The sequence below is a fragment of the Labeo rohita genome, chromosome 7, assembly GCF_022985175.1.
Source record: "Labeo rohita strain BAU-BD-2019 chromosome 7, IGBB_LRoh.1.0, whole genome shotgun sequence".
Classification (NCBI taxonomy): domain Eukaryota; kingdom Metazoa; phylum Chordata; class Actinopteri; order Cypriniformes; family Cyprinidae; genus Labeo; species Labeo rohita.
The window spans coordinates 42,345,711-42,369,568 of record NC_066875.1 but is presented as its reverse complement, the minus strand read 5'-3'; the positions used below and the strand labels follow the sequence as shown (position 1 = coordinate 42,369,568).

At 39.5% G+C, this 23,858-nt stretch overlaps 1 protein-coding gene across 2 annotated transcripts in view; it reads left to right on the top strand.

Annotated features, from left to right (window-relative positions):
- Window positions 1–23,858, top strand: part of ntrk3b (neurotrophic tyrosine kinase, receptor, type 3b) — a 147,857-nt gene that overhangs the window by 75,745 nt on the left and 48,254 nt on the right. The window contains exons 8-11 of one of the 2 annotated variants that reach the window (XM_051115276.1): window positions 3,248–3,556; window positions 4,525–4,539; window positions 5,978–6,027; window positions 6,137–6,239. In XM_051115276.1, coding sequence (XP_050971233.1) covers window positions 3,248–3,556; window positions 4,525–4,539; window positions 5,978–6,027; window positions 6,137–6,239 — 477 coding nt within the window. Of the gene's footprint in view, window positions 1–3,247; window positions 3,557–4,524; window positions 4,540–5,974; window positions 6,028–6,136; window positions 6,240–23,858 lie in introns of both variants that reach the window. The other variant, XM_051115275.1, reaches the window with a different exon arrangement.

The window sequence follows — 23,858 nt, the reverse complement described above, 5'->3', positions numbered from 1 at the left end:
CTCCAGAATATGAGATGCACATATGGGATGCACATCCCTCCCGTTCTCTTTCTCTCTCCTGGTGGGTTTGCAGCAGGACTCTCTAAATGACAGGCCTCATGCAGTAGTGAGAGCAGACAGGCCGAGAGCAAGGGTGCTGCTGCATGCTGATTCTAAAACACATGTCATCTGTTTAGGCGGGATGTGTGCCGAGCTGCTCTACAGGAGGGATATATCTCTCGTCTAGTCTCATCAGTCAGCCAAGCACAAATCACTTCGGTGAGAGAAGGCAGCTGACAATAATGATGCGTTCTCATTTGAATGACAAACAAATGCGCAGTGTCGGACAAGACGTTTGCATGCGGTTTACCTTTGAATAGTGTACAATAATATACGGTCTGTGACAACAAGATTACGAGCTGTCCCTCTGTCAATTTATGCACTGTCCGTTTTTCATCAAAGACCCAATTTATAAACACATAGCGCATATTAACATAACAGTGGGCTTTCTTTTGACTTGACAATAACTCAATTGTTAGGAAGTCTGTGCATTTCACAAAAAGTAAGACTTTGTGTCTTCAACTCAAATTAAAGAAATGAAAATATAATTTACTCACTCTTCTTGTTGTTGTCTGCCACCTCTGTCAGTATCAAGTTGTATTATTTTCTTTCATCTGTAAAACAAAAAGAGATATTAGCCGGATTAACCGATTCAGTTTTCCATACAAGCTCAGGGAATAAAGATTTTAGACTCTGTTTACACAACACCCAATTGAGCCTTTGCAGGGAGTTTGATTGACAGGCGATCTGACCAGTCATTTTATCCGTTAAGTCCACGAGACCGTAGGGTGTCCCATTCGTTATTTTAGGTTTCAGAAGGGTACCTGCAAGTGCTTTCTAAAGTCAAAGCGGCATTATGTCATGAAAGTGTGGAAGACTGTGAGGGTTTAGGTTATGATTTATGACAGGGCCATAGGAAATAGATTAGTAAGATTTTTTTAATTAAAATATCTAAAAAACACTGGAACAGTGTTATATATTTTGCTGACTTGTGTACTTACATTATCCCAAATGTTCCAACAATGTTCATATAAGCTTATCTATCTAGATAGATAGATAGATTGATAGATAGATAGATAGATAGATAGATAGATAGATAGATAGATAGATAGAATATATTAATTTACAAATAATTTATTAAATATCCATTTTTAAAAATTATTTTATTTTATTTTATTTTATCTGGATTTTATTTTAAATCCAGAGAAATAAGCAATTTTAACGGAGCGTGTCCTTGCATCGCCTGCCAGTGACGTCATACACACTTGATTTTCCGTTTTATTTTGTAGAAAACATGAATACCTCAAAGACTCTTTAATATGTTATGCATTTTACTAGACAGGTGACGAACACACAGAGTAGCATTATAACAGAACTTTCAATGCTGTTTTACCTCACATACATATGACCGGAAGGAGCAGAAGCGTTTGACTTTGCATTAATAAAAGCTCTGCTGCTTTCGAGCCATATATCACACTCGTCCTTCATTTGCAAATGCTCCAGCGTCCTCGTTTTGCTTCCACGACTTTCAGCCCCACCCTGCTTCATACTACAGTGACCTTAGTAAGTCTTTAATACATAAGCTCATCCATGAACATGATTTCTGCCCAAGTCCCGACGGACTGCATCGGCTGTGGGGATGAAAACAACAACTCCCATGATTCCATAATCAATCACGACATCATCAGACTACGCCTTTGGTTCTTTGTTTGTTTTGAATATGCGCCCTGTAGTGGTGAAAACATATTGTGCCTTTAAAGGAGACCTATTATGCCCTTTTTACAAGATGTAATATAAGCCTTAGATGTCCCCAAAATGTGTCTGTGAAGTTTCAGGTCAAAATACCCCACAGATCTATTATTATATTATTTTGAAAATGCCCATTTTGAATGGAAGCAGAAACATGCTGTTTTTATGCATGTCTCTTTAAATGCAAATGAGCTGCTGCTCTCTGCCCCCTTTTCTAGAATAGGGCTGTGCCTTTACAGCTCGCGCCTCAGATACTCTGTCAAAAAACATCTGTTTGGCTTTGATTATAATGTCTATAGTGCTGATATCATGGGTTTTAAACCATATTAGTTTAAACTTCAGATATATGTTTTTCGGAGTGCACACATCCAAACACACGCAAAAACAAAAATAGGCTATAACACAGCATGTGAGTACAAAACTAAATTCTCTTTCATGTCTTATTGCGCTTAAACTGTCAAATACACTTAGGTTTATGTTAAAAACACAAAAGAGTTACAAAAACAGTTGGTTATGTCTGTGAACGTAAACAGCTGGGAAAGAAATCGCATGTTTACATTAGATCTGTGTAGCAGCAGCATAATATACAGTAAATAAATCAATAAATCCACTGCTCTCTTGTCTCCTCTGAGGCTGCAACTCTAAATAGTGTTCTGTGCTCATCTGTGCAGCCAACAACAGAACAGTTAGCCTGCTTTGCTCAGACTTTGCCATGGCGTCAGAACTGGTACACCATTGTTGCTTGCGAAAACAAAATGACAGTGCCATGGGTGAAACCTGCAGATTATGGGGAGGGAATGTTATAGTAAGATCCCCTTACCACGTTACGGGGGGTGCGAAATCAGACACGCTATGTTTTTCACATGCTTGCAGAAAAAGGCTCATCAGAACAAAGTTACTGGGTTGTTCTTTTTCATTTTCTGTTTTCTGGGATGGTTGATGCACGACCCGATTATAGCACTTAAAAGCTGGAAAAAGTCAGATTTTCATGATGTGTCACCTTTAAATCTGACATTTAGGACTATCTGGACACATTGTCATTTGGCATGTAATGAAATTATATGGGTTTGTTGCCATAGTGTTGATTCCAGTTATTGGGCTGCTGCTTTAACACTGTTGCTGTGGGTTGATTTTCATGTCTGCGGGTTGAAGCGACCACAATAATGTATTATTTAGCCCATGAAATGCTAATTTTACCAGGAGAACCCACCAAAAAATGTGTATTTTAACCCTGGAGTGCGATTTTTAACCAGGGGACCCACCTCGAAACGCGATTGGGCTACTTTTGGGCTAGTTTTAAGTAGAAGTTGGGTGGGTTTTGTTGTGAAATCCTGGCAACCCTGGTGAGAAATCTGTGTATATCACTGGTGAAAATTTGCTGTCAGCCATTCTGTCCTGTATCTGTTACATAAAAGCTTCTGTCTTCCTATAAATCCTTGGTTTTCTCTCCTCCTATCAGTTCCGCCAGTGATCCTGAAGCTGGATGAGCCGGAGCAGCGGCATCACACCTGCATTGAGTTCACCGTGAGGGGCTTTCCCCATCCCACACTGCGCTGGTTCCACAAGGGCCGCGAGATCGTGGGTGCATCCGGGTACATCCGCATGGAGATGGAGTACTACCAAGATTACTTGGAGGGCTGCTTGACTTTTCAGAACCCAACGCATTATGACAATGGAAACTACACCCTAGTAGCCTCAAACTCTCTCGGGTCAGTCACCAAAACCGTCTATGGTTATTTCCTCGAGCCACCGTTAATTGAGGATGATGGTAAGTTGTTTAATGGCATATTTACTCTTGTAGCATGAGGGATGACTTTATTGATATTTAATGATCGGGATCACTCTGAAATGTATTGACTTTATTTTGATATACACTGATGTGTGTGCCTGTTGATATATTTAAAACAATATATGTGACCCCCGACCACAAAACCAGTCATAAGTTGCAAATATACCCAATATTTGTAACTATAGCCAACAAAACATTGTATGGGTCAAATTTATTGATTTTTCTTTTATGCCAAAAAACAATAGGATATTAAGTAAAAATCAGTTCCAATCATGTTCAATTTCAGAAAATTGATCCTTATGACTGGTTTTGTGGTCCAGGGTCACATATATGACACTGTATTATATTATATATAGGAACATCTACTTCACTGTATTATCTATATACACTACAGTTCAAAAGTTTGAGGTTGGTAAAATTACTTAAATGTTTTTGAAAGAAGTCTCTTCTGCTCACTGAGGCTGCATTTATTTGTTAAAAATACTGTAAAAACAGTAATATTGTGAAATATTATTATAATTTAAAATAAATGTTTTTATTTTAATATAGTTTAAAATGTAATTTATTCTTGTGATGCAAAGCTGAATTTTCCATATCATTACTCCAGTATTCAGTGTCATATGATCCTTTAGAAATTATTTTAATATGCTGATTTGCTGCTCTTAAATAAATATTTCTCATTATTATGAATGTTTAAAACTGCTTAATAGTTTAGTGAAAACTGAGATGCATTTTTTTCAGGATTTGTTGATGAATATAAAGTTCAAAAGAAAAGCATTTATTTGAATATTTGATTTATAATTTTAATGCGTCCTTATTAAATAAAAAATATTAATTTTCAAAAACAAAAAAGTCTTACTGACCCCAAACCTTTGATTGGTATTGCATTCTTTACGCATCTTTAATCTTTCATGTTTTTCTTTTCTCCTCTCATGCTGTTCTTTTAGGAATAATTGAGTACAGTAAGTGCCTCTTTTTTTGTTTCAAAGTATATTAGTCACATCTCATCTCCTTGTTCTGCTTGTTGAAATTAAAGCAAATATTTTGCTTCAAATACACTACAATCTATGATAATATGTTCAACATTGAAGACTTTGATAAAACAATATCATCCTTCAAGCAATATCTCATAATAATAGCTCCTCTCAAGTGCAGCAAGAACACACAGATCTTGGCAAAACAAAAACGCACAACGTATCAACCTTTTCCTTAGTATTTGTAAAAGAGGACACCTCTAATGACACTATACAGAGGTAGATTGAAGAATAGCCCTTATGAATTGCAGTACTGTTTTGGCACGTATACAAGCTCTATGCATTAAGAGTTCAGGACATTGTAATTGTTTTCGAGTCCAGCGGCGGACGGCTCGTGCTTTGGGTGCGTGATGCAGCGATATGTGAGCCCTGCTGCACCTCTGCCATTATGACTCAATTAAATGGCAATTCCTGCCTGACACCTGTGAACAAGCCACACAGGTTCAGACAAAAACCTCCTGAACCAAAACAGTTTACACTGTGGCTCTCAGGCAGCATCGTAAATGTACAAATCATGAAGTCAGTTGAAAATAGGCATATCTAGTAAGGGATATTTCTAGATTTATTTTTTATATTTTCATTTTTAATTTTAGTTTACATTTTAGTGATTTGGTGGTGGTGGTGTTTTTTACAATTCTGTCTTTCTTTCATTTTTTTAGCTTCAGTTTTAGTCATTTTAGTACTACAACTTTACTTTTTTAAAAAAAAATTTAGTTGCCAGTGAAAGGTTTCTATTATTATTATTATTATTATTATTATTATTATTGTAATAACTTTTTTACATTAATATAACATTTATAATATAGTATATTATAATATTTATAATATAACAGCTTTATTGCAATTAACATGTATATATATAGAGAGAGAGAGAGAGAGAGAGAGAGAGTTTAAGTTTTACTTTTAGTTAAAACTAATACTGTCTAAAGGTATTTTTTTGGCCTCCTTAATTGTGCAGTGTCTTTTCTGTTTCCTGTAGCTCCTTTCATTTTTAATTTTACTGTAAGTTTTAGTGATTTTGTGTTGTTTTTGTTTTACAATTCTGTTTAGCTTTCATTTATTTTTCAGTTTTAGTTTTAGTAATTCTGTTAGTACAGCTTTACCTTTTTTTTATTTGGTTGCCAGTGCAAGGTTTCTATTATTATTATTATTATTATTATTTATATTATAGTAACTCATTTTAGATTTTAATATATTATTTATAATAAAGTATATTTTAACATTTATAATATAACAGCTTTATTGCAATTAACAAAAAATATGTGTGCATTTTTTACTTTTTTAAAAAGTTTAATTTTTAGTTTAAATTGATGCTGTCTGAAGGACATTTTTTGTCCTCCTTAACTGTGCAATGTCTTTCCAGTAGCTCCAACACCTGAAGATGAGGCAAAGATTCCTGAAGAAGATTCAATTGGAGTAAGACGTTCATTCTGTCTGAAAAAGCAAAAGGCTGAAGTTTTCCTTTAAATTCAATTTCAGCAGATGTAGCTGTGTCATTGACTGCTTTATTGCTTTTTCCCTGTAGATGTCAATTGCTGTTGGTCTGGCTGGCTTTGGCTTCGTCTGCCTCATTGTGATTTTCGTCTTCATCAACAAATACAGCAGACGCAACAAATTTGGGATAAAAGGTATGACTAGACTATTTTGCTACAATTTCTTAATGCCAAAATGAAGTCATGTTTTTGCTGCGTATTTTCAGAAAAGTCATTGGATATTTGGCTGGATGGAATTTTGTGAAAAACAGTCTGGTGGTTGGATGGGAGTAGTTAATACATGTTGATAAAAGATTTTAAAAACAAACATTTATGAATGTGTCTAAGTAAAAAGAGTCCATTTTGATTTCACGTTGACTTCAGATATTTTATTCCATGTGAAATAAGCAAAAATAGCAAAAGAATCTTAATTCTCTTCATCCTTTCTTGAAGCAACACAATAGATTTCCTCAGTCTTTCAGTTGTCAATCATCTCGAGGGACTCGGTAACATAATAGGAGTTCTCGGCTTTGGTTTTAGGCTATGTTTAGAGCCTGCTTTTAAACAGTGGTCTGGCACATCGTGAGTCAGATAGGGTTTGGTTTGTGCTGTGTGGGTTTGTGTGAATAGAATTTGAGTTGAATGCATCCTCCAGTCTCAGACCTTGGGGAGGCAGTTGGCGGAAATGCCTGCGAGTCTTTCTTTGGTTATCCTGACTTCCTCTGCTAATATTATAGTTTTTATCACTGTGGAGCCAGTGTTTTCAGAGATACAGTTTTATATTGAAACCTACGTTTGTAGTAGAGGTGGGCATTACCACAAAAAACATATGACGATATGGGTAAATACACATATACACACATACATACACATACAGGTGCTGTGATTTAAAATAGCTCATATATTTTTTATGGTACTGCCCACCTCTACTACAAATGTAGGTATGAATATAAAACTGTAACTGTAGAATGTATTACATTATAGTTATTTTTGCTGGAATTCAGTGGATAAAATTGTTTTGATTTAAATGACCATGAGGTAATGCATTTTTTGGATGTTCTAGTGATTAAATACTTAACAAATGTTTTTTTTTTTTTTTTTAACTCAAGCATTGCATAATGTAACACTGGTTTTGCATTGACGCCAATGGTATTATCTATATTAATCAATATCACTGGCCATGTCTTTCAAGTTATAAATGTTACGGGGAGAGAGAGGCGAGAGGCGAGCGGATCCACTTGCGAGCTTTTATTGGGACGAGACAAAGACATGGTCGTACAGGCAGGGTCAAACAACAATAGCAGACAGGTTTAAAGTAGGCGATGCACAATAGAAGTCCGTGAAACAGGCGAGAGTCGATCCGTGGCAAACGTAATCCGTAAGGGGCTGGGCTAGGAGAATAAACCAAAAAACAAGAGCGATAGTCCGAAAAGGCAGGCGGCAGTACAGTCGAGAACGGGGAGCCAGGCGAGGGGAATAAACACTGGGAACTAGGAACACGGGAACTAGGAAACGCTAAACAAAAGAACACAATAACAACTCACAATACTCCGTGGTTTGCATGGGGAAAGTCCGGGGTTTTTATAGAGCTGCTGATTGGTCACATGAATAGATGCAATCAGCGTGATGCATGGCGGGAGATGTAGTCCGGGGAGTGGTACAAGAGTCAGCGTGTAATGATGGGGTGAGAGTGACATCTGGTGGCGAGCGGACAGCGGGACACCGACCAGATTCGTGACATAGCCCCCCCCCAAGGAGCGGCTTCCAGACGCTCTAAGGGAACAACAGTCCAGGGGAGTGGTGGGGTGGGAGCGAGACAGGGCAAGGGCTGGAGGGCCAGGTCCATGTGGGGGGCCCAGTGATTGAGGCAGGACCGACAGAGCAGGTACCCTCCAGGGCGGAGCCGGAGGCGGAGCAGGAGCCCTCCAGGGCGGAGGCGGAGGAGGAGCCCTCCAGGGCGGAGGCGGAGGCGGAGCAGGAGCCCTCCAGGGCGGAGGCGGATCAGGAGGCGCAGGAGCCCTCCAGGGCGGAGCCGAAGGCGGAGGAGGAGGTGCAGGAGCCCTCCAGGGCGGAGCCGGAGGCAGAGGAGGAGGCGCAGGAGCCCTCCAGGGCGGAGGGGGAGCAGGAGCCTTCCAGGGCGAGGGCGGAGGCGGAGCAGGAGCCCTCCAGGGCGGAGCCGAAGGCGGAGGAGGAGGCGCAGGAGCCCTCCAGGGCGGAGGCGGAGCAGGAGGCGCAGGAGCCCTCCAGGGCGGAACAGGAGGCGCCAGGGCCCTCCAGGGCTGAGAAGGAACCTGTGTCATGGACTGGGACCTGGGGAGAGCAGGGATAGAGGAGGCAGAGAGAATAAGGGGAGAAGCAGAGAGACCACAGGATAACGCCGCCTCCCTAGGAGGATCCACAGCCGAAGCTGACACCTCAGGAGGCATTGGCGCAGCTTCTCCAACAGGGAAGGCCTCCGGAGCAGACTTGAGACCAGACGGGACCTCCGGAGCAGACTTGAGACCAGACGGGACCTCCGGGACCTCTGGAGCAGACTTGAGACCGGACGGGACCTCTGGAGCAGACTTGAGACCAGACGGAACCTCTGGAGCAGACTTGAGACCAAGCGGGAGCTCTGGAGCAGGAAACCGCATTATGGCCTGGGACCTAGGAACAGCAGAGACAGAGGAGGCAGACAGAATAAGGGGAGAAGCAGAGAGGTTGTAGAGGGATGCCGCCTCCGTGGGAGGATCTACAGCCAAGGCTGACACCTCAGGAGGCATTGGCATGGCTTCTCCAAGTGAGGGGAGCTCTGGAGCAGATTTGAGATCAGACGGAAGCTTTGGAGCAGACTTGAGAACAGATGTGACCTCTGGAGTGTAATGTGCGGCCCACATACTGAGAATGGTGATCGTCATCACACTGGCCGACATAATGTGACTTGACTCTGGGCGGTCAGACGAGACGTGACTTGACTCTGGGCCGTCAGGCGGGGACGTGGCTAGGCGGGACTCTGGGCCGTCAGGCGGGACGTGGCTAGACTCTGGGCCGTCAGCAATAACTTGACCTGGCTCGTGAAGATCAGTTGTGGCTTGACCTGGTTCATGGAGATCGGCTGTGACTTGACCTGATTCGTGAAGATCAGTAGTGACCTGATTTGGCTCATGGAGATCAACGGTGACTTGACTTGGCTCATGGAGATCAGCAGTGACTTGATCTGACACGTGAAGACCAGCGGTGACTTGAACTGGCTTGTGAAGATCAATGACTTTACTTGACTCAGGAACCACGGCTGTGACGTTGCTTGACTCAGGAACGACCGCCTCAGGAAGGGCGGCCATGATGGGTGCAGACTCAGGAGCAGAAGACATGACGTGAACAGACTGTGACCTGACGGAGATGTCCTGAGCAGGCTGTGGCTTGACAGACGTGGTGTTAGCGGGCGCTGGCTTGACAGACGTGACGTTAGCGGGCGTTGGCTCGACGTTGCTGGACTTGGGAGCTTGACTGGACTTGGGAGCTTGACTGGACTTGGGAGCTTGACTGGACTTGGGAGCTTCAGCTGTAGCCTGACTTGACTCCGGAGCAGCGGCCGAAGCTTGACTTGGCTCTGGAACAACAGCGGTAACGTGACTTGACTCAGGAACAACATGGCTTGACTCAGGAACGACAGCTGTAGCGTGACTTGACTCGTGGAGAACGACTGTGACTTGGCTTGACTCGTGGGGAACAGCTGTGACCTGGCTTGACTCGTGGGGCACAGCTGTGACCTGGCTTGACTCGTGGGGCACAGCTGTGACCTGGCTTGACTCGTGGGGCACAGCTGTGACCTGGCTTGACTCGTGGGGCACAGCTGTGACCTGGCTTGACTCGTGGGGCACAGCTGTGACCTGGCTTGACTCGTGGGGCACAGCTGTGACCTGGCTTGACTCGTGGGGCAGCTGTGACCTGGCTTGACTCGTGGGGCACAGCTGTGACCTGGCTTGACTCGGGGGGCAGCTGTGACCTGGCTTGACTCGTGGGGCACAGCTGTGACCTGGCTTGACTCGTGGGGCACAGCTGTGACCTGGCTTGACTCTGTGTCTTGACTTGACTCCGGGGTAGCCGCCGCGGCATGAAGGAGCGCCATTTTAGCTGCCCATACCGTCACTAGAGGTGTGTCCAGCACGTGGGCCATCATGACCACAGGTGGCGTCCGGGTGCTGACCACAGGTTCAGGAATGGCGGCCATCTTGTGGAGTGGCTTGGAGACGGCGGCCATCTTGTGCGGTGGCTCTGGCGTGGCAGCCATCTTGTGCGGTGGCTCTGGCGTGGCAGCCATCTTGTGCGGTGGCTCTGGCGTGGCAGCCATCTTGTCAGTGCTTGGCTCAGGAAAGATGGCGGTAACTTGACTTGAGATAGGGGTGATAGCTCTGACTTGACTTGACACAGGAAACACAACTGCAATTTGACTTGACTTGGAAACTTGACTTGACTCAGGAAACACAGCTGCAACTTGACTTGACTTGGAAACTTGACTTGACTCAGGAAATACAGCTGTACCTTGACTTGACTTGGAAACTCGACTTGACTCAGGAAATGCAGCTGTAACTCCATATAGCTCAGGTATGGCAGCTGTGACGTGACGGAGCTCTGTTTCCGCCGCCATCTTGTGACCGGGCTCCGCCGTCGCCGCCATCTTGTGAGCGCGCGCCGCGCTGCCGCCATCTTGTGAACGGGCCCCGCTGTCGCCGCCATAGCTTGAGCGCGCTCCTGCACGGCCGCCATCTCACGAGCGATCCAGGCGGCAAACGTGTTCGTGGGATCGTGCTCCGGCATGACCGCCAATTTACGAGCGAGACGCGCGGTCGCCATTGCCGCGTTGTCGCGTTCCCTCTGCGCGACCCCCACGGTGCACGGCGAACCCACACACAACAGTGCAAAGTTCAAAAACGCCTCGAGCGACGAACGCGGACCCTCGCGTCTCAATTGTGTGCGGAGGGGCTGGTTCACGCCGTCGCAAAAAATCTCAATTTTTATACAGTCCGGGAGAGTGGAATGGTTTGATATAGAGAGAAACTCACGGGTGTATTGATCCAGTGTGTGTGATTTCTGTTTAATCCTGCAAAGAATTATGTCCGTGTCCATATCAGATGAATGTCCGGGGTGAAAGCTGCTGGATCCTGTGGAGACGGAGTATTCTGTTACGGGGAGAGAGAGGCGAGAGGCGAGCGGATCCACTTGCGAGCTTTTATTGGGACGAGACAAAGACATGGTCGTACAGGCAGGGTCAAACAACAATAGCAGACAGGTTTAAAGTAGGCGATGCACAATAGAAGTCCGTGAAACAGGCGAGAGTCGATCCGTGGCAAACGTAATCCGTAAGGGGCTGGGCTAGGAGAATAAACCAAAAAACAAGAGCGATAGTCCGAAAAGGCAGGCGGCAGTACAGTCGAGAACGGGGAGCCAGGCGAGGGGAATAAACACTGGGAACTAGGAACACGGGAACTAGGAAACGCTAAACAAAAGAACACAATAACAACTCACAATACTCCGTGGTTTGCATGGGGAAAGTCCGGGGTTTTTATAGAGCTGCTGATTGGTCACATGAATAGATGCAATCAGCGTGATGCATGGCGGGAGATGTAGTCCGGGGAGTGGTACAAGAGTCAGCGTGTAATGATGGGGTGAGAGTGACATCTGGTGGCGAGCGGACAGCGGGACACCGACCAGATTCGTGACAATAAATCTTATCACCCACAGTCGACCCATTTACTCACCTTCAGGTTGTTTCAAACCTGAAACAACCTGATATATGCAGCTTTTAGACAGATGTGTCTGGCATCAATGCAAAACCAGCTTTATGTTTAGTAACCACACAGAGTTGAAAGCAAAAAGACTCAAAACACTAAAAGTAATACTATAAAATAGTTTAGACTCTAAATTCTGAGACTAGTTGCTTAGCTACTATGTGTTAAGACTTTGTTAGTCAATAGGTAATGAGATTTATTTTTCAGATTCAAATCCAATCTATGTTTTTATGTAACCAGCTTTAGCTTTTAAACAGTTATGATCATAATTAAATACAAAAAAATTAGATTAGATTACAATTAAGCATTTTATGCAACCTGACATTTATGGGATTAAACATTTTCAAAGCTAAAAGTTTGAGGTCAAAATCAAAAGTATGATTTTTGTTAACAATTATCTTGTGCTAGACTGTATTTATTTAATTAAAAATACAGTAAAACAATAATATTGCAAAATAATACTACAATTTAAAATAACTGTTTTCTATTTTAATATATTTTAGAATGTAAATTATTCCTATATAAAAAAAACTGAATTTCCAGCATCTTTACTCCAGTCTTCAGTGTCACGTGATCCTTCAAAAATCATTACAATATGCTGATTTCTTGTTAATATCAATGTTGAAAACAATTGTGCTGCTTAATATTTTTGTGGAAATTATGTTACGTTTATAAGAATTCTTCTTTGTAACAATGTAAACATCTTTACTTTCACTTATGATTAATTTAATGCATACTTCTTAAATAAAAAACAATTTCTTTCGAACATAAAAAAAAATAATTTTAAAACTGTACATAATGCATGAGTAGCATCAATTGTAACACTCACTAAATATCCAGTTTTACTGTTTTAAGTAACATAAGTAATAATTTTAAACTGACACAACGTTACATGTAAAATGGTTAAATAAAAATAACTTTTTATATTTCTGTTTTGAATTGTAATTTAATTTATAATAAAAAATTATTTGATTCTAAACATTACATTATTATTATTTCTATTAACCTTTGCATAGTTATACATTCAATTAACATTGTAAATTACTGCTGAAATGTCCAAACTGTCCAAAAAATTTGTGACCCTGGAACACAAAACCAGTCATGAGGGTCATTATTTTTTTTTTTATTGAGATGTATACATAGTATAAAAGCTAAACAAATATGATTTATGGCTTGTTAGGATAGGACATTTTTGGTCGAGATACAACTATTTGAAAATCTATAATCTGAGGGTGCAAAACAATCAAAATATTGAGAAAATCGCCTTTAAAGTTGTCCAAATGAAGTGCATTTTACTAATCAAAAATTAAGTTTCAATATATTTATAGTAGAAAATGTACAAAATATCTTCATGGAACATGATCATTTTTGTCATAAAAGAAAAATCGATCATTTTGACCCATACAATGTATTTTTAGCTCAAAAAAAAATTGCCACAAATATACCCATGCTACTTATGACTAGTGGTCCAGGGTCACAATTAACAAACATCTATAAATAAACTTAAACTACAAAAAGTTTGAGTTTACATAACAGTTATTTACCTGAGAGTGCCATCTTATCCCAGCATTGGCCTCATTTCACTCAGTCTTTGAATAATGACTGTGTCCGAGGCAATATGTCAAAGAGGAAACAAATTACAGAAAATGATCTTTGGTTTCCCATCCCCACTGCAGACCTAACATCCATCTTTGCTTTTTAAAGACTGCTCTCCTAAACCAACATAAACACATTGAGTTTATGCACAACCCTCTTGACCCAAGGCTCTTTTCTCATATACGTGCCATAACATGAAATACTCTCTCACTTTGTTTTGACGCTCCTGCTGAAGACGGAAAATCTGAGCTCCGTTCACTCAGAGAGGAACGGCTCATTATGTCTCACGATCGTCGGCAAGGTTGAAGAGGCATAAAAGGATTGACACTTAAAGCATGACGTCAATATGAGCCCTTTTCAGCACGCTGGCCTTCCCACAATACACCACTTGTACTGTTTTTCTCTTCAAATCAGCTGGAGGTCTTAGGCAGCCATTACCTCAGATTGAGCTGTATTGGATTTTTGCCTCGCTCAATCATTCGGGAGCCTTTTTTTGCCATTGGAGTTTGATCACAGACTATTTTGGGGCAGGCAGTAAAATCTGATTTTGTGTGCATGTGTGTGTTTCTCGCTTTCGGTGTTTGGACCCTTAGATTGCTATTAAATCATCAAATCATGAACAGATATTGTGGCACACAATGTCCGGCTGATTTTGCTCGCCTTTCAAGGCGATCAGGGCATTTCTGCTAATGGTAAAGCTTCATAATCTGGCTCAGTCTTCCATTTGGTGTTTGGTTGTAATTGTGGATAAAAATTGAGAGAGGGAAATAATGTTTGCATATTCTTAATTTAAGCTCATCATCTAGTGTTAACTCTTAATTTTCTTGAGAATTTGTTTACTCACTAGTATATTTACAATAGTCTTCAATACTAAAATTGACTAATCAGATGGTAAATATTTCAGATCAGATGTGCATGGAAGAAAAACACTGTTATGAATACACTATCTGTTGCTGCCATTATACTGATCAACAGATTTTGGCCCTACTATACTTAGTAGTGCTCAAAAATGATTTTCTAAGTTGTTTTTTGCTTAATTTTTCCATTTCCCAAAATTCCTATAAGATATTAATTGACAACCATAGTGATCATCAAACCATAGCGATAAAAACACACACATTATCGCTGATAAATGATCCTCATATAAAGCAACTACTCTTCAAATAAGGCCTAAATGCCTAATTATGTTTAATGCAAGGGGCAGCTTGATCATATCCTGTCTCATCTTTTATGTAAACTTGCATAAATTCCAAACCGAAGCTTTTGGGTTTTGCTTGCATAATTTCCCAATTCTGTGGAGGGAAACTTCTTTTAATCAGTTCCTGTCCGTTATCAATCAAAATGCCAATGAGAAAACAGATAATTGATTTGGATTAGCAAGAAGAAAGTATAAAGGAAATGTTGTTTCCAAGCATTTCTCCCTGCAACATTTCCGCTGGGGATGTTTAAGATGTTATATTAGATTCAGTTCCATATAATGCATTTATTTCCTGTCAGGAGAGGATGTTTTAAGAGAGCATCAGGCTTGTGTCTTTTCTTATGGTCATTGTTTTATCTGAATTATAATCAGACATTTTGTCCAGCCTCAGATCTGTATATATATAATCAGATTCATCCCTGCATGATATAAAAGTGACATTACAGATACATCGGGTCTCATTCAATATAAATGCATATTGTTTATAAAACCTGCATGCTGTGTTTTTAATCAAAAATCTTTTTTTTCCCTTAAAATAACATTTGTTTACAGATATTTATTGAAAATAAATATTTAAATTTTATGTATATTTTTAGATCATTATTTTGTATTCATTATTTTTAGAAACTAAATAACAAAATGACTCTACAATAAGTCCTGTTTCATAAATTATTTATATGAAACTATGAACTTCATGTTTCATAACAAAAAACAATGTGCATTATAATTTGATTTGTGCATAAAAATGCTTCATTGCTGCATGTGCTCTAAAGTTTTTAGAGTGTAAGGATACATTTGCAGCCTGTCAGGTTGTGCAGAAAGCGCTCATATGTAGATGTTCCGGTTGGGAATTATGATAATTACTAACTGTGGGTATGTGCTACTGCATTTAGAATAATCCAGATTCATCAGGATATGATGTTGTGCTCTAGGGCTTCTGTTTTTAAGAAATAATACATCCAGTACAAAATAATAATAATACATTTAAAAGTTAAAATATAAAAGTTTTTGAACAGTAACATTTTTAATGCTTTTAAAGAAATCTCTTCTGCTCACCAAGTCTGCATTTATTTGATCCAAAGTACAGCAAAAACAGTACAATTTTAAAATATTTTTACTATTTAAATAACTGTTTTCTATTTGAATATATTTTAAATTATAATTTATTCCTGTGATTTCAAAGCTGAATTTTTAGCATTATTACTCCAGTCATATGATCCTTCAGAAATCATTCTAATATTCTGATTTCCTGCTCAAAAAATATTTATTATTATTATTATTATTATTATTATTATTATGTTGAAAACAGTAGAATTTTTTACAGGTTTCTTTGATGAATAGAAAGTTCAGAAGAATAGCATTTATCTTTTTTAACATTATAAATGTCTTTATCACTTTTGATCAATTTAAAGCATCCTTGCTAAATAAAATTATTAATTTCTATAATATCGTCAGGGGTCGTGTGCGGGAGGGAGGGAGCAAGGACGAGGAAATAATGAACACGTACTTTATTAGAATAATCCAAAAACAGGAACAGCAGGGGAAACCACACGCCAACACGACAGAAACTAACATATAACGACATTAAGAACGGACGATGAGCAAGAAACTGAACCAAACTTATATAGGAACACTAATGAGACACAGACAGGTGTTCGTGATTAACAAGTGACGACATAACAAGAAGCGGAACAGGAAGACCAAATAAGGACACAGGAGGCAAAAACCAACAAAACAGTCCACAGGGGTGTGACAAATATACTGACTCCAAGCTTTTGAATGTATAATGTAACAAATTACAAAATACTTATTTTTTCCAGATAAATGCTGATCTTTGGATCTTTCTATTCATCAAAGAATCCTGAATCCATCAAGGAACTGTTTTAAATGTGCATTATGATGATAATGCTGATAATGATGATGATAATAAATGTTTCTTGAACAGCAAATCAGCATATTAAAATGATATCTGAAGGATCATGTGACACTGAAGACTAATGATGTTGTAATGATTTAGCTTTAAAATCAGAAATGTTACATTTTAAAATATATTCAAGTAGAAAGCAGTTCTTTTAAATAGTAAAATATTTCAAATTATTACTGCTTTTGTTGATTAATTTCTTTCTCACATAAATAAATAACCCCAAACCTTTGAACAATAGTGTATATTAAATAGTATGCTTGGTTACATCTTAATGTTGCTGTTAGACATCTCAAATGGCATGAGATCTGCTTTTTGCCCAATATTAGGGGGAAAGACTGAGTTATGACTCATGATTGCAACATCACTAACTGCATGTGACAGGGTTTATTTTTGCTTCACCACGAAAACCCACCCCTTTGCCTCCCTCCACGCTCTTTGCCCTGATAGCTCACCTGCCTATTAAGATCCTATCATTGCTGTCACAAGGGCTTAAACCTTCCTCGTCTACATTACTGCAATAAGCCAAGGGCTGTTTAGCACACATCATCAAACCCAAAGATTTCACGGCTGACTGACTCACCTTGCCCCAGCCAATGAAGCAGTCAATGGAGCCGCACACAAAACAACAGCTCACATGTGAAGACACCCGCCAACATGTCTGCAGCAACCCTGACACGCAGTTTCTTTGACAGACGGCCATGTACAAAGACACACTGAAGCTGTCGCTGATACGGAGCAATAACCGCTTTCTGATGTCAGAATCCCGGCAAGGAACGGCTGCCTTTTTTCCTCCTTCTCGACAGTGGAACAGGGTCATTCAGCTCCATTTTTCAATTTTGAAAAGCACTTCACTCCATTATGATTGGGGTTTAAAAGGATACTTTCCCCATTGAATTAATGCACTGTGCGGTTTCAACCATATTCCTGTCCTACCAGCGACCGAGCGAGTGTCTGTAATCACATCATTTTGGTAATAAAAATGAACATATACCCCTCTTGAGATAGAAAACACCCCTGTTCCACAAAATCCTTGCTCATCTCATATTTTATCATTGTTTCAGGTTCATTTGTTGCTTAAGTGCTCCCCAGCTCTCACACAGTGCCAGTATGAACCCATTATGCCTGACTATAGCAGTATTTGGTATTATAAGTGGTGTTTGCTAAAGCATTTGAACAAACCTGAAACCTGAAAAAGTATTAAACATTGATGCATTACTCATCCTGCACTGTTTGCACTACAGACATGAATGATACCTCACTCAAGTCATGTGGCTTAGTAAGCAAACAGACTTGCATTATTTGAAGACTACAAAACAGATAAAAAAACCTTAGACTTGCACTGAATAAGCCATTTGCGCCATATCTAGAGACCAGAAGAAAGACTAGATTTTGACATGGGACAGTAGGCAACCACCCAGAAAATGCTAGGCATCATGGAGGTGAGTTCTGCATAGAAGAGAGTTTTGCATTTTTTTTTGTACAAAAATCAGCCAACTGGCATTTGAAATGGAATCATAGGAAGAGGAATTTACTGAATCCAGTCCATCTATCTATATCAATTTCTGCATCCATTTATTCCATCTGTCCATTTATCCGTCCATCTAGCCATCCGTTCATCTGTCTATCCATCAATCCATCCATTTGGCCATCCATCCATTCATATGTCCATCTGTCCATTCATTCATTCCTTCCATCCATATCTATTCATTTGTCTGTCTATCTTTCCAACCATCCAATCCCTCCATCCATCCGTCCACTGTTCCATCCATTCAATTGCCCATCTGTCCATCCATCCATCTGTCTGTCCATCCATCCATCAATTGTATGTCCATCCATCCATCCATCCACCATTTTGTATGTACATCTGTCAATTGTCCCTCTATCCAACCATCCAACCCCTCCATCTATTCAGTCCATCCATGCATACATACAGTACATACATACATCTGTCCACTGTTCCATCCATCAAATTGTCCATCTATCAATCTATTCGTGCATCCGTTCATCTGTCCATCCATCCATCCATCCATCCATCTGTCCGTCCATCCACCCATCCGTCCGTCCGTCCATCCACCCATCCGTCCGTATGTCCATCCATTCATCCATCTGTCCATTTGTCTGTCCCTCTATCCAACCATCCAACCCCTCCATTTATTCAATCCATCCATACATATGTACAGTACATACATACATATGTCCACTGTTCCATCCATCCAATTGTTCATCTATCCATCCATCTGTCCATTTGTCTGTCCATCTCTCCAACCATCCAGTCCCTCCATCTATTCATTCATCTATCCATTTGGCCATCCATCCATTCATATTTCCATTTGTCTATTTGTCTGTCCATCTATCCAATCAACCAGTCCCTCCATATATTCATCCGTCTATCCATTCAATCCCTCCATTCGTTTTATCCACACATCTACCTGTTTGTCCACTGATCCATCCGTCTGTCCATCCATATATACATGCATACATCCGTCCACTGTTCCATCCATCCAATTGTCCATCTTGTCCACCTGTTCATGCATCTATCGATCTGTCCATATATCCATTCATTCTGTCCCTGTCCACCCATCCACTGAAATTTGACATATGTTGAAATCCATTCATCTATTCTGACATTCACCCATCTATCCCTCTATCCTTTCATTCCGTCCATCTCATCATCCATCTGTTTGTCTGTCTGTCCATCCATTCATCCATCCATCCATCCATCCATCCATACATCTACCTATTCATCCATCAGTGTATCCATCCAGTCGTCCATCCATTATCCTATCCCTACATTTAATTAAATATTTAAATTGCGATTGTGTTCAGTATTTGCTACCTCAATTCCAATTTAGGAGTCTAAAAGGCATTCTAAATTCAGCTCTGAAATACACACTAAGGTTTTTTTTATTTGTTTGTTTGTTTGTTTGCACTATGGTCTCTGTTTATAGCAACCTGTAGATAAACTATGCTCCTCTGTGACTGAACTGCTTTTTTCTAACACAAGTAGTACATAGTAAAAACACTTAACCTCTCAATGCTGTTCACCAGACAGACACTGCCCATCTCAACTCTATTATATAGGGAACAGGGGACATTGATAAACGCTGTTCTCTCCCTCTTAAGGCTGTATGAAATGGAGATGAAGGTGTGTGTCATGCAGAGATGAGGGGTCATTATCGGCCCCCTAAAGGCAGTGCACTAAATCAATTTCACGCCAGTGAAATGGCTCAGTCCCTTTGCCGTAACACCATTAAACATGATAGAAGCTGACGCGGTCTGGACGTGCTTTCATAATGATTGGGGTGAGCACATGTAGATTATACAAAAAGACAGTTTGCGTGCAGTTAATTGTGAACTGGTGAGATAAAATTATTCTAGAACATTCAGTCCGAGGTCAGAATTCTCATTACAGACATGTTTGGTTTATTTTGGGCTTGTGTTTGTGGATCATTCTAGTTGAGGAGAAGAAATCTACAGCTAAAACTAGGAAGTTCAAAAGAACAGCATTTATTCAAAATAGAAATTGTTTGTAACATTCTAAACTAATTTAATCCGACTTTGCTGAATAAAAGTATTTTTTAAAAAAATAATAAAAATATTGTCCTAGCTTATGCAAAATCGCAGTATTTTGTAGTAGCTGTTTCCATGTATATGTATGTATATACATGCATTTATCATGATTCTGATTATTCACGCTCTGTATCCCAGTCTTCCAAAGACTGTCTATTTGACCTGTGCAATACGTTTTTGAAAACACGGGGGCATTTTGTGCATTAACTTTAGCGGAACTGTCATCTATAATAGGCAATTTCTGTGATCGTCATGGTGTGTTGTCACGGTTGTCACAGGAGAGAGAGACGCAATAGTGAAGAGTGCTGTAGGGATGGAGAAATCATTTCTTTTCCACACCGAATCAAGACTGTGTTTCCCCCTCACCAGTGTTCTGCATCTATTGATAGGTCACTTAATTTAATAGAGGCTCCACAATGCTCATAACGTCGATGATGTGAGCTGTCGCTGTGCAGAATCACAGTCAGTGTTAGTGTACAAATCTCAAGCCTTTGTATTTCATGAAGGAAATACCACCGCTTGCTTGGCAGCAAAAATTATATGCAGTATATGGATAAACAGATGGATAAAAAGAAAAACAGGTGACAGTGCAATTCGGAATGCCGATGTTACAATGATGTCATCGCTGTTGGCTACAATTTGAATACTGAACATTCTATCAAGTATTCTTTCATTCTAAAAAGTATATTATTTGTAATATTTAAATATACACCTGAGGGTAAAATTATAAGTTATATTTATAATTATAAGTCTGTATGTTATGTGGTTCAGGCTGACTTAACAACAGACGTTTTGACAAAGGAAAATGAATACAAGCAGTGTAATTATACCATATACAATTTTTGTTTGTGCTATTTTTGCACTGAAATGAGACTACTTACATTTTAGCAAAAAAATATACAAAATTAACTTGTTTTTCTGCTGTATGGAAGCCCTATGAGGTCATGCATTGTTCAGGTGCAAAACCTTCAATTTATCTGTCAAACAACATTCTGTAAGCATGCAGACCCAAGTTTGCTGGAAGTAAAATTGTCCACATGTTTAGAATCATCGTAGGGTCTACAAAGATAAAGTGTCATTCATATTAGAATGGTTTCTGAAGGATCATGAGACGCTGAAGACTGGAGTATTGATGCTGAAAATTCATCTTTGCATCACAGGAATAAATTACATTTTAAAATATTTTCAACTGTAATAATATTCCACAATTGTACTGTTTTTACTGCATTTTTAATCAAATAAATGCAGCTTTTGTGAGCATAAGAGACTTTTTTCACAAACATTTTAAACTTCTAAATGGAAGTGCACATGTACTGCACTTCAAAATGTTTGAAAAAAGCAAACAACTTCAAGATTGGTAAACAACATTTGTTATGTAATGTTGAAATCTACAAAAAGTCTTAATAATGACCAAAAAAACTAATAATGGATGGCCTCTTAGGGCTTCCGTAATGTCCTGCATTAATTAATGACTGTAAAATTAGTCAGCACCCAAAAGGCCAAAGTTTAGATGAGCGTTCGCTTCTAAAAGCCTTGCTCTCATGTCACAGCTTTTGTAACTTAATCTGTCTTAGTGCTGCTTTTCTGCTCCAGTGGGAACAAATGCAGCCAATTTTTACTCATTGAGCATGATAATTAGCAACAATTGTAAAAGTAATTTCCCAGATTAGGCAACCTCAACAGAGCAAAGCATGCCTATTAGCTTAAAGCCGGGTGCACACTGTACGATTCTTGCCACGATTTTTTCGCCTGACACTAAATTTGCAGGTCGCTTAGTGTGACGTGCTCCCCAACGGTTGATTAATCGCCTTTGTGCTGAATCTTGTACAATCTGAGCAGCAATAATCATAAAGAATGGTAAAAATCACACAGTGCACACCTGGTTTAAAATGAAAATTAAGCACATGGTGACTCTTCTTGGAATAGAGGTTGCTGCAAAGGAATAGTTTAGCAAAAAATGAAAATGTGCTGAAAATGTACTCATTCTCAATCTAAGATGTAGATGAGTCTGTTTCTTCAACAAACGAGATTTTGAGAAATTTAGCATCTTAAAACATCACAGTAATCCACAAATATGAATGCTCTATCCATAATTTTGTTTGAACGATTGATTTAAGACCATCAAACCTGTCATAAAAACGCCTTGTTTCGTTAAACAAAGAAAGTGAATTATATTGGAACTCCGTCAGGAAAACATAAACGTTAAATCTAATGCTTTCATACTAGATGATTTTGTGGTGGCTAAAGGCAAGAAGGTTGCTAGTTTGAGCGCTAGATGATCAGATCCATGAAATATGAACATTGCGCCTGTGAGAAAGGCACTTAACCCCAGTTGCTCCAAGGGAATTGTTGTTGTGGTAGGTTGCTTTGGATAAAAGTATGTACTAAATGAAAATAAATCTCTAAATCTGTCATTTTTCGGTCACCAGGGTTAAATTGTTGTCCTGCCTGACAGGATAATTTGCACAGTTTATTGCATATTGTGATAATATTGCTTTGTGGGATCCTTGGCAACTCCCAAATCGAATGTTTTCCTTATTTTCTTTTCAGCATATTTAGGATCTCTGTTGAAGGCATGCGACAAGTCACGTATCTCAGACATTAGTCAAAGACACAGTCATCCAGCCAGTCGATCTGCTAGAGGAACACTTGTAGCCTTTCACTGTACATCTCAAAAACACCGTCTGCCATGTTCTGATACCAGCGTCATCCCTCAGAGAACGCGTCATGTTCACTGTAGATGAGTGGGCGAATGCAAATCAGTCTTATTTCCAGCTCTCTAGTGTTTGTTAAACAGCACACACCCCGAAAATAGTCTATAATCGTTTTAATCCCAGATGTGGGAGGAAGTTGCTTTTTTAAAGATCACAATTTGCTTTTGAAAAATGTTAGCACACACTGTGTGTTTGAGAACGTGAAGCACTCATCTTCCTCTTATGTTGATCAAACAAAAGGAATATTCTTAGTGTCAGCCTTTTTTTTTTCCCTTTTGCCCTTGGCCTTTAGCAGTGTGAATGCTAACAGTCAAAAGAAACAATTAAACTACTTTACGTAACATACTATGTATATATAGAGAGAGAGAGAGAGCGAGAGAGAGAGAGAGAGGAGGATAAAAAAAATGTTTATTATATATATAAACACTTTTGATCAACTTCAGTTGTATGTGCATATCATTATTGGGACTAGATTTAACACAATAATCCGGTATAATTAATTAGGAAAAAAATATTGTGTTAAAATTATTAAAGTGTTTAATCTTACATGCAGTTGCTGACGAACATTACACAGGACAGACTACGTTATGTAGAGTATTAAAACAGTTATTTGACTGACACGAAAGAAAAGAAATTGTAAAATAAAGTCAGTATTTTTGTTTTCTTTGAACACAAAAAGTACTCTCGTAGCTTCACAACATTACGCTTGAACCATTGATGTCACATGGACTATTTTATGTCCTTACTACCTTTCTGGACCTTGAACGTGGTAATTACATTGCTGTTTATGCAGGGTCAGATAGCTCTCAAATGTCATCAAAAATATCTTAATTTGTGTTACAGGTTTGGAACGACATGAGGGTGACTAATTAATGAAAGAGTTTTTCATTTTTGGGTGAACTGTCCCTTTAAGACAGTAACTTTAGTTTCATATTTGTGACCCTGGACCACAAAACCAGTCATAAGGGTCAATTTCTTGAAATTGAGATTTATATATCATATGAA